Here is a 10791-nt window from a genome sequence, read left to right as displayed (position 1 = left end):
ACGTATGTACTTAGTACTATACCGCCTAAACAAGATGCGATACAAGGTCCGACAGCCGAGGCCACTGCAGCCCTTGGATGCGTACGGTAACAATACCAAAGCAATACAGCCCAGTGGCGGCAGTGTCAGTCGGGAACCGGCTGGCTCTCATTCTTGTTCTATCTACCTACCACAGTGGATCGATCTATATGGGGTTTGTCTTGAACTGAGACTACCCCAATTTATGCAACTGGGTGCAATGCTTTTCCGTCCCCATATTCCGTATTCTTATCCCAATTGGCTCTAATATTATTAATCTGGATCTCGGCTCGGCCTTTCGCTCGTGATCCTTCGGCTGCAGTGTCCTTTTTGCCCTTTGCAGATCAATATTGTCCTAGATACCGCGGTTCATTCGCCATCTCCGGACTATAACAAAGTGCGGCCATTCTCGCGGGGCAGTTGGCCTTTCTATCTCTCTCGGTCTTTCTTCTATCTCATACACTTCTTCAAGACTCAAGGAACATTCCTGCAACGTTCCCGTAGAAGCACTGAAGCCAGAATCATGTCTACGCCACAGCAACGGTTGTCCTCGATCGCTAACCAGGTCGCTGGTTCGAATGTGTCGGCGAAGAGCAAGCTGTTGGCCAAGAATCCCGATGATATCGTACGTCTGAACAGAACTTGCGAAAACTAAGACGAAGACTCACCTCCCTCAGGTAATCACGCTTGCTGTTCGGACCCCTCTCACAAAGGCCAGAAAAGGTGGTCTGAAAGACACCACAATAGATAATCTCCTAATTTCATTGCTTACAGTATGTTACCAAATCAATATCCTCGCCAACCATATTCTATCCTAACAATCTGCAGTCTATCCGCGAAAAATCCAACCTCGACCCCAACCTTGTTGAAGATGTCTGTGTCGGTAACGTGCTTGCGCCTGGTTCCGCATACGTCGCCCGCTCCGCGGTGCTTGCAGCTGGCTTCCCTGTGACGGCCGCCGCCTCCATTGCCAACCGATTCTGTTCTTCTGGATTGCTGGCGATTCAGAACGTCGCTAACCAGATCATGGCCGGGTCTATCGATATCGGTATCGCTGTCGGGGCCGAGAGCATGAGCACCAACGCCGATGGAGGGGCCCCAGAGATGTCGGCTCAGATCATGTCGCATCCTATTGCCTCCCAGAACATCCAACCCATGGGCCAGACCTCAGAGAACGTCGCTGCCCAATTCAACATTTCCCGAGAGCAACACGATCAGTTTGCCGCCAAGAGTTATCAGAAGGCTGAGCGCGCGCAAAAGTCCGGTTGGACTGCCGACGAGATTGTACCCGTCAAGGCTCAAGTCAAAGATCCCAAGACAGGTGAGGTAAAGGACGTCGTCGTTGATCGTGACGATGGCATTCGTTATGGCACCACTGTTGAGTCCCTCGGCAAGATTCGCTCTGCATTCCCTCAATGGAAGCCCAGTGCCACAACCGGTGGGAATGCCAGTCAGATCACGGATGGCGCCGCCGGTGTCATTCTTATGAAGCGGTCTCGTGCCCAGGAACTCGGACAGCCCATCATTGGCAAGTTTTGCGGAGCTACAGTTGCGGGTTTGGAGCCTAGAATCATGGGTATTGGCCCTTCCATTGCTATCCCCAAGATCTTGTCCAAGTTCAACCTGAGCAAGGATGATGTCGATATTTTCGAGATTAACGAAGCATTTGCGTCCATGGTATGATTGATCCTTTGTACATCTGAGCTGTACTAACTAATGACTGTCTAGGGCGTCTACTGTGTTAGCAAGCTGGGTCTTGATGAGAGCAAGGTCAATCCCAGAGGTGGAGCGATGTGAGTCATTTTGTTATCCTTGAGCGTTCTTCATCGTTTACTAACCTATTGCAGCGCACTGGGTCATCCGTTGGGCTGCACCGGCGCTCGCCAGGTCGTTACTGCTCTGTCTGAGCTGCGCCGTCAGAACAAGAGAATCGCTGTCACCTCGATGTGTGTCGGAACTGTGAGTTAACCCTGCTTTGGTCTCATCTCTGAATTTTCACTAATATTAACTAGGGCATGGGCATGGCCGGAATTTTTGTTTCGGAGCATTAAGATGAATGTTTAAAGATTTAGCTTGCGAATTGAAGTAGAGCCGTCGGTCTGGGAATGTCCATCTTGTATATATATACCTAGTCCTGCATGGAAATAAGAGCATGTTCATAGCTTCTGTACGTCAAACTCTACGTCAAACTCTCGCCCATCGACTGCTTAGTGGTACGGTAAGAAATCGGTTGCTCCATATCAGCGGAGTATTGAAGCGTCGGGTGGGTCATCCCCATGATTGACTCCGCCTACTGCCATTTCAGCGATTGAACTACGAGTCCAAGATGGTAGCATAAAATGCAAGTAGGACTGCAATTTCAGCATCGAGGGTATTCTGAAAAGGCACACAGTGACGATCTTGACAATCGGCTTATCTTCGACGCGGAGCTCGTGACACAATTAGTGCACCCCGTGCCTGCATAGTCACGTGCACCTCCACCATCGTCATCCCATACAACTATCCAGGTACTTTGCACCAGTGGCTGTGGCTCATCACCGCTTCTCCTCATCTACGACTACTCGCCTGTTCGTCTGCCATCAGACACTCCTTGCAACTTTGTCCTACATATACCACCTCTCTCCTTTCTCTTATACTATCAAGAGCGGTATCTGATCTTCGTTCTGTCATTCTCTGGTCCCAGTCTACTACGACCGCTGGTTGGCTGATCCTGCGACCATGAAGCTCATATCAACCGCCGCTACCTTGTTCGTTTGCCTTGCTCCTCTCTCCGCCTCAGCACGGTCGATCTCCTTCTTCGATTCTGCGCAGGCTCCAATTCAACTTGAGACCTTTCCTGTCAAGGGGGATAACCCGTTAGAATACTGTTCCGACCCTTCGGGCAATATCCTGCAGATCGAATCGGTGGACTTGTTTCCTAACCCTCCTCTCCCGTACGTACTGGCAGTCCCTATATCGTATAATGTCGGGTGAAGAACGATTGACTGATTCTTGACCACAGTGGCCAAACTCTCCTTATCAATGCCAGTGGCAACCTGTCGGAACGGGTGGAGGAAGGCGCTTATGTCGCTCTTGAGGTTAAATACGGTCTCATCACCCTGATCAAGCAGACCGCCGATCTCTGCGAACAAATCAAGAATGTGGACCTCGAGTGTCCCCTGGAGAAAGGCGAGATGACTTTGACTAAGCAGGTTGATCTGCCTTCGCATATTCCTCCTGTACGTTTGCCTCTATCCTGGTATTTAATGGTCAACCAGTTACTGACGACGATGAACAGGGGAAGTACAACGTCCATGCCGACGTTTATACCAAGGACGGCAAGAAGATTACCTGCCTTAATGCGCACAATATCGAGTTCAAGATCCGGCCATGAGGAGACGTGTTGGCTACCAGCGCTACCCTTCCACTGGATGATCACTGTTGTGCCTTTCGAATCCGCTCCTTCATACTTACGATCGCTTGATGAATTGCCCTTACGAGCCTCTGTTCTCTGTTTCATTCTTATGTTCGCCGTAAACTGCCATAGTCCTCTACAGTCAAAGTTGCATGCTCCTGGTTATAACCGCTTTGCTTGATAAGATGATGTGCTATATCATCCGGCGTCGGGGCAGATCGTCATCACTTGCTTCTCGTCATGCCTGCACAACTATGTATATGCCCGAACTACCGTCTAATACAGAGTCTTCATTCGAGTAATTCACGACTCTCAGAAAGTAAAGCGGAGGACAAACATAGCAACCATCACTACTATGCGGTGCGCGGTAGTATCTCCGCGAGGGACAATTCCAATGCCGCTCTCTCGGACAACCAAGCATCCTTTCGGCACTGACAATATATCGAATTCTATGTGCATAGATCCTAGATAAACGGGTATCTTCCCACGACTCGCACGGCCACCCTAGAACGCATCCTAACAAACGAAGGTGCTGAAAACAAAAGAAACCTAGCAGTTACCGTCTATTCACCAAATAGCCGCCGCACCCGCTTGAGCACACTGTCCTTTTCGGGGTCGTAGGGATGGTCTTTACTCGGGATCTCGAGGACGGCGGGGAACGGGTCGGCGAAGGAGTCGACGCTGTGTCTGATGCGTTCGGCAATCTGATTCCATGAGCCACTGATCCCTGATGAGGTAGAATGCAATAAAACGTACGTGTTGGTTGATCAGCAGCACGGCAATGTCTTTCCTCTCCTGGGTGAAGTTCTGGAACGCCTTCTCGATAGCAGACGTTTCGGTCTTGGAGTCGACGACGAGGAAGTTCCGCTGGGCGTCGGGGCCATCTGTGACGTGCTAAGTGCAACGTTGTTAGTTGTGCTTTTCGAGGGGATAGTATCTCGCCGTGGTGGTATACGTACACCAATACCTGCGAGGAGGAGACCGGTAACGGAGCTGGATGCGATTAGCGGTGGTGTTTCTGTCTTTTTTGTCTTGCTACCGGAGGTGCTAGTTACTCTTCATCGCCGATGACGGCGAGGAATTGCCGTTCCTAGGATTCAGAGGACAGTCAGTGATATGACCATGTCAAGGTGAGGATATGCAACTGTGAATGTACCTTGTAGGACACCGCCGAGGCTGCCATCTCTGGACAAAGGATCGGCTGGACTGAGCCTTTAGAAAGAAGTAGGATCTACCCTGCAGAGCAGCTACCGTGGCAGATCGATCAAGTCAATAATGAACTTGTGGATGAAGGAGTCGTGTCCCGATTGTCGAGAACCACTTCAGTGAACGTTCGTCATAGCAGACCGCTACGGCTTATCTAAGCGGGGCCGTGATGTGTTTGTTGTTTAGCAGCGGAACGGAAAACTTGGCGTATGTTTTGTCCTTTGTCGCTCCTCCAAAGGTTCGTCTTGATAATCAAGTTATCTAGCCGGAGCACATATGAAGGGTAATGCAACGTCCCTGGTAGCGATCTACAATATCTGTGCCCCGATATCACCATGCCCCGGCTTGTACGCCGCCAACCGCTCGCGGAGCGCATCAGATCGTACTTGAATCCACTGGACTTTTTGCTATGGCTGTCAGAGGAGATCGATGCCAATGCTTGGGATCAGATTGAGAAGGATTGGGCGCTGCCTTTGGGTGTTGTTCTCAATTTAACCTTCCTCATTGCGAGAGCGAACAGCCGACCGAGTGGCAGCAGAGCCATTGACGATGTCTTCGGAGATGATGACGGAGTGCCGTGGATGAGCTGGTTTGTATGTCGCCGACAATTCAAGGAGCTTGCTGGGGTTCACAGAGGATGAGTCGCTAATCGGTGGTTGCTGGCAGGCTTACTTCATTGTTCACCTACTTGCGTGCTTCAGCGCGTTCAATACTTTCTACACCTTCTATCGGAAGCGACTCTATCGTCTGTTTGAGGCTTCGATAGATCAACCACCGGCTACACCGTCGGCTCGCCGTGTCCGTGTCGATTCAACCCCTATGACAGCTTCGCCGTTGCGGTACTTTGCAAACGTGATTGCCGGATCTGCTGAGTCCCGGGCGCATCCCGACGCGCAACGCGATGTCTGGGAACTTGCAGTTTGGGATCCTCTGCCGATTTGCCTTCGACTGTTCTGCCTCTTCAGCCCCGGCCACGTCCTAGTATACTGGGTATTTCTGCCGACGCAACTGTCCGATCCCCGGCCAAGCGTTACTATCGTCACGACTGTCTTCATTACGACCCTGCTGTCTGTGCAGATGTCATTCCTCTCTTCCTCGTTCACTCAGCAAGCCAAGGATTCCATGGTGGTTCACAAGGAGGTTCTTAATGAGTACGACACCAAATTTGTCCATCCGAGGACCCAGCCCGTGATGAGAGATGTTGGCACTCAGTTCTCCGACCCCAATACCTCTCAACCTGGTTCCGATGCCAAGTATAACAAGGTGGACACGTTTACTCCTACCCGTGTGATCCACCGAGGATTCAAAACCAGTCCCAATCCGAACTATGTCAGTTTGGTCGACCCCGAGGGGGCGTCCGCCAGACGTCAGACATTCGCTACGCCAAATACTTCTCACAACTATACGTCGCTGCAAACACCCAGTCATCTACGAGATGCCTCCCCGGTTGTACGAGGCCCCGTCGCTTCCATACGGCAACCTCACTTCCGACCCACACCGAGTGCTACGGGCGACGGCGGCAGTTTGGGAGTCTTCTCGCACGCAAATTCCCCCTTGAGGCGATCTACGCCGGCCAATATCGACCGCCGGGTTCCGAATCCTCCAGACTTCCTATTCAAAGACCGAGGTACTCCTAAGAAGAGGCTATCGAGTCCCTTGAAAAAGAGCAATGTGCCCGGTAGTGCAACTCCGTTGACCTCAACACCAAGACGGACTCAGAATGACCTTCGTCGTGAAACGGGCCGGTTCTGAATTCAGTCATGGGATTGGACATCTCGCAAATTGACGAAACAAGAAGAATCGCCGATGTATCGTTGCCGTGCACGGGTCATTCTACCATCCTGTCATTTGTTCATTAAGCGTACACACCGTGTAACCATGACATTTTCCAGCATTTGGCCTTGGCGTTTGGAGGTCCACTTCGTTTTCACATGATTTTCTATTCTCATAATGTCTTTTTCATGACGTTTCCTCTCCAGAGTGCCATTCAGAGTCGTCCTGTTTCTCTATTGACTGGGAATGTTGGCTGGGGGGGGTGACCAGCCACTGTAGTATAACCATGTTCCGTCCCTGGCGCAGCGCGGTCTGGCCCATTGTTGACTTGTCGGTACTATGGAGTAAAGTCTGGGCTATAGTTTCACTCCAGTGTCTTGATTTCGAGGTGAAGCAGTTCCTTGGGTGTTGAGATTGGTCGATGGGATACTGTGACTTTGATTTTGTGAGATACCCTTGATCCTTTGACGATCAACATTTCCGATCTACACAATCTGCCAACACTTAGTCTACACTACGATCATCTTGTCCCACTCCATCAGACAGACTGCCGACATTCTCCTACGCGGCTGCAGTTTCCATTCCAGAGGGTGGACAAAACCAGCAGGCGCGCATTCCGCAGCGGTTCCTTCAGTCCGCGTGTGTGTTTTCTGCTACATTCCACGGCATGGCAAGTCGGATCACATAGCATTCCCCGCATATAATTACAAATCTGGGCATATTCTTTTGTCAGGCTGGGAATTATTCTTTGGCTGGGAACCTGCCACTGCACTTGGCGGGCCAGTGCACGCGTCCAGTCGGTCTTTTCTGGCAAGCACTTCGCCATGCTACGGCGATCCTTCATCCTCAGCCTCAGCGTTCAACGAAATAATCGTCAAAGAGCCCTGAAGCCGACCGGACCAAAGTCATCAACAACAAGATAAGTGTCTGTTGCTCAAGGAATGGGTAACTGTGGAAGGTCAACCTGGCCTTGAAGTCCAGCCTGTCAATCACCGTCACTTTCGATACAGTATGGATGAGCTTCTGCACTTACACCAGGGGCACTTCATGAACCTTTCGCCCCGAAGGCGCCACGGTAAGCGGGAGGAGTTGGACGTGGAAGAAGTAGAAAATACGCAGCAGGAGAGAAATACATCAGACCGCGGTGGAAGCCCAATGAAGTCGAGAAACAGTGATTCTGGAACTGGAACTCCAACCATCGTGCGCAGGACCAGACCGACGAAGCTTCCTCTGCCCAGGGATCTCGCAAGCAAAGCCAAGGAACAACAAAAAGATAAACCTGCTACGCCTCAACATCGGGACTATGGTTCTCTCAGGAACGTCCGACCAAGGAAGTCGCCTACAACTTTATTATACAGCAGTCCGGAGGAGGTGATGGACAAAGATCGAGAGCAATATTGGCGAAAGGTCAGGGATAAGTTTGAGAAGGAATCCCCATCGGCGAAGAGCCAAGAGAAGGATAAAGAGAAGGAGAAGGACAAGCACAAAGAGACTTACTACGGAGCCTACAAAAAGATCATATCGCTGGCCAGCTCTCCAAAGAGCGAACTGGTCAAACAGAAACTGAGGTCGGCCGGTGGCGACCTACGAGGTAGCCCAAAGTCGCGGATTGCGAGCCCTATCATCCATCCTCGGCTTCGTCCAGGCTACAGCTCTCCCAGCAAATTTGACAACCAGTCCATCAGTCAAGGGAAGCGACAGCTCAGTGGAGTTCAACGAAAGAATTCTGATACGGACGAGAGCATTCTGCACTTTTCCACGGACAAGACGGATAATGCTACCGACTCGTCGATTAATTCTCACTCTTCTCTGTCGCCCGTGTCGGGCCCCAGCAGCTCGTTGACGGAATGGGAGGACAAATTCGTTGTCAACATGCCATCCGCCAAAGAGCCAAACCCACCGACAATGAGTGCACAGCAGATTGCGGAATTCCAGCAAAGCATCGAGCGGGTGCACAACGACGGGGGTGCCATGCTTGATCCAGACTCTCTGCCTAGTCCGCGTACCGGGACGCCCGAAGACAAGGATTTGTCTGCTGTGCAGCCAGCGAAGCCGACCTCGTTTGACGGTCAAGATCCTCCTCCCCCACCTCCCCATTCGGCCGGGGTTGAGGAAAGTCCGCCATCCCAGCCAAAACATCCGAGGTACTACTGTCCCGATGAGATCGGCAAAAATCGCATCAGTACAATATGGGAAGAATCTGCCTCGAAATCCGAAAAGGATGTACCAAATGTCAATCCAGATGGCTCTTTTTTAGGGTGCAAGGAGATCAATGGGCCCAACGACAAGAACCCCGACGAGATCCTACTGTTTTCGCCCGTGGATCGTCCCCGGGTAGTCGATGTGTCGAGTCCTATGCCCAGAAGCCCCAAAGAAAGGAAGATTCAAGTGGTCCGCCAGAGGAATCCGGACCTCGGAGAGAAGACCGTCGCTCGAGAAGAATGGAAACCAGGTACTCCGAATATGAAATTTGTCCAATGCTCGAAGCCATCACCGAGGACCGTGTGCCGCGAGACCACCTGCCAGCAACCAGAAAAGACGGCCCAGGACCCGAGCAAAGCGGACCGCGAGTCCCCGCCACCTTTGGGCAAGCGCCTCGAGGACAGAAAACCGACTCCCAGGGACGACGATGTGTTCATTATCACACCCACTATCATACGCACTATGGTGAGCATGTCCGATATCAAGGGCGCGGCGCAGAAGGGACCTCCCGTTGGAATACCCACGTCGCGCACCGCAGGCGACATCATCACCGACGCTCGGGCAAGACCGCAAGGAAAGCCTTCGCCACTGGGACTGAGACGAGTGGCGCAAAACTCGCAGGAAAAATCAAACGTATCGTCGCCCGTGCCCTTGCGAAGCGCTCCTGTGCGGAGTATCCCCGTGGTCAAGCATCGAGCAGAAGCCGGAATGCGCAAGGTCGAACAGTCTCGAGATATGCGTGGGTTCATCCGTATGCCAGGCACGACACCACCGTCTGCAGAAAGTCAGGCAGAGCGCACCGGAAATAACCCAACACAATCGCGTGCTTCGAGCACTGGATCGAGCAGCGAGAACTCGCAAGTGAGACGAGTTACGGACTCCGGCCAAGCCAACAGGTCGTCGCTGGTTGTCAATATCTCCCCAGTCGGTTCGATCGACAGAGGTCAGCCAGATTGTGGTAAGACAGTGCCAGAAACGACCAAGGTGATAGAAGTAGCGGAACTGGACGGATTACAAGTGGTAGAACACAAAGAAAAGACGCCACCGCCTCGAATCACTCCGTTACACGCTGATCCGCCGAACATGGAGATGGAGATGGAGGTGGCGGGTCCCACCAAGAGTGCGACAAATGCGCTGACCCTCGCCCTGATCTTGGAAATCTTCGTCCTATCAGCCGCTCAAATGGAGGCTCTCTGGCAGAGACTCGTGTCAAATCGGCATTCCAAGACCGCCCTGCTCAAGATTGCCATTAACAGCGTTCTGCAGATGCTCGAGCATTGCCTTCAGGTTCTCCGGACATGGCTGACGGTCTTTTCCGTTTACAATGCCACTGGGGTCTGGCCGCGACCGGCAGAAGGCGATCTCGCTCGGTCTGTGACGGATATCTGTCAGGCGATTGCTTACCTCGTTGTTCTGTGCTTTGTGATGATGGTTGTTGAACGGGCAGCCGGGTACATAGTCCTTGTTGGAAGTTGGGTTGTATGGTTTGCGAAGCCTTTTGGATGGTTCTTTGTAGCAATAGGAAGGGCTCTCTTTACATGATTCTGCAAGTGGGCGGGCCGGATGTTTTCCCGGCATGATTGTATCACATAATACTGCTGCATGGATGGCGCGAGGGGTCCTTGACTGGTATTTTCAGCTATCTATCATTACTACGCGAAAGTGTGGGCACCCACTCTTTGATGACAGGACTATTCTTACACAGGCGGATAAATATGACTCCTACTTGTGAAACTTTGTGATAGAGCAAACAAGAAGCGATGTGACTCGAAAGCACAGACTACAGTAGTCTTGTAGTCCAGGTATATATCTGTTCGAATGTTGGAGGCTACAGGTGTCTGTGTATCTGTCTCCATCCAACTTTGACTATGTCTGCTACCCAATCTTAGCGCAAAGACAAGGGAACGCATCACCGAATAGAGTCGTCGATGCTCTTTGTATTCTTCTAGAAGGGAGACCCCTAAACAGCGAACGGGAAAGACATATAGTGAGGAGAGAAGAAAAGAGAAGGAAAAATGCACCAAGAAGATGGAAGGTGATGAAAAAGACTCCGTATCCCGTGTTGAAGAGGGTCACTTTTGCTCTTGAAAGATTTGACCGACTGCCTATCCGCTGAAACCAAACTCCGTCATCCGTCATGTATGTTGAAGTATCGTCGAAGGACCCATTCCTTCTATAGAAAAAAACTATGCTTTTCT

The 10791-nt window shown here is 51.5% G+C and overlaps 5 protein-coding genes across 5 annotated transcripts, besides 2 other annotated features; 4 read left to right on the top strand and 1 right to left on the bottom strand.

Annotated features, from left to right (window-relative positions):
* Positions 1 to 541: 541 nt before the first annotated feature.
* NFIA_086620 (putative peroxisomal 3-ketoacyl-coA thiolase (Kat1)) lies at positions 542 to 2069 on the top strand (the record flags this gene model as incomplete). Its single annotated transcript, XM_001260603.1, has 6 exons — positions 542 to 643; positions 696 to 791; positions 847 to 1695; positions 1747 to 1811; positions 1866 to 1977; positions 2031 to 2069. The coding sequence occupies 6 exons, from the start codon at positions 542 to 544 to the stop codon at positions 2067 to 2069; spliced, it is 1263 nt and encodes a 420-aa protein (XP_001260604.1).
* Positions 2070 to 2187: 118 nt separating this feature from the next.
* Positions 2188 to 2211: a microsatellite.
* Positions 2212 to 2736: 525 nt separating this feature from the next.
* NFIA_086610 (ML domain-containing protein) lies at positions 2737 to 3391 on the top strand (the record flags this gene model as incomplete). The annotated part of the gene is made up of 3 exons (XM_001260602.1): positions 2737 to 2951; positions 3020 to 3236; positions 3296 to 3391. 3 exons carry the CDS (start codon positions 2737 to 2739, stop codon positions 3389 to 3391), a joined length of 528 nt encoding a protein of 175 aa, XP_001260603.1.
* A 584-nt stretch (positions 3392 to 3975) lies between these two features.
* NFIA_086600 (H(+)-transporting V1 sector ATPase subunit F) lies at positions 3976 to 4595 on the bottom strand (the record flags this gene model as incomplete). Its single annotated transcript, XM_001260601.1, has 5 exons — positions 3976 to 4116; positions 4169 to 4306; positions 4372 to 4405; positions 4468 to 4502; positions 4569 to 4595. 5 exons carry the CDS (start codon positions 4593 to 4595, stop codon positions 3976 to 3978), a joined length of 375 nt encoding a protein of 124 aa, XP_001260602.1.
* Positions 4596 to 4953: 358 nt separating this feature from the next.
* NFIA_086590 (Nur1/Mug154 family protein) lies at positions 4954 to 6370 on the top strand (the record flags this gene model as incomplete). Its single annotated transcript, XM_001260600.1, has 2 exons — positions 4954 to 5211; positions 5285 to 6370. The coding sequence occupies 2 exons, from the start codon at positions 4954 to 4956 to the stop codon at positions 6368 to 6370; spliced, it is 1344 nt and encodes a 447-aa protein (XP_001260601.1).
* A 1068-nt stretch (positions 6371 to 7438) lies between these two features.
* NFIA_086580 (putative NTP binding protein) lies at positions 7439 to 10135 on the top strand (the record flags this gene model as incomplete). The annotated part of the gene is made up of 1 exon (XM_001260599.1): positions 7439 to 10135. The coding sequence occupies one exon, from the start codon at positions 7439 to 7441 to the stop codon at positions 10133 to 10135; it is 2697 nt and encodes an 898-aa protein (XP_001260600.1).
* Positions 7844 to 7883: a microsatellite.
* Positions 10136 to 10791: the final 656 nt, after the last annotated feature.

The sequence above is a fragment of the Aspergillus fischeri genome, genomic scaffold (assembly GCF_000149645.3).
Source record: "Aspergillus fischeri NRRL 181 1099437636264 genomic scaffold, whole genome shotgun sequence".
Taxonomy (NCBI): domain Eukaryota; kingdom Fungi; phylum Ascomycota; class Eurotiomycetes; order Eurotiales; family Aspergillaceae; genus Aspergillus; species Aspergillus fischeri.
This window is presented reverse-complemented; position numbering and strand designations above follow the sequence as displayed.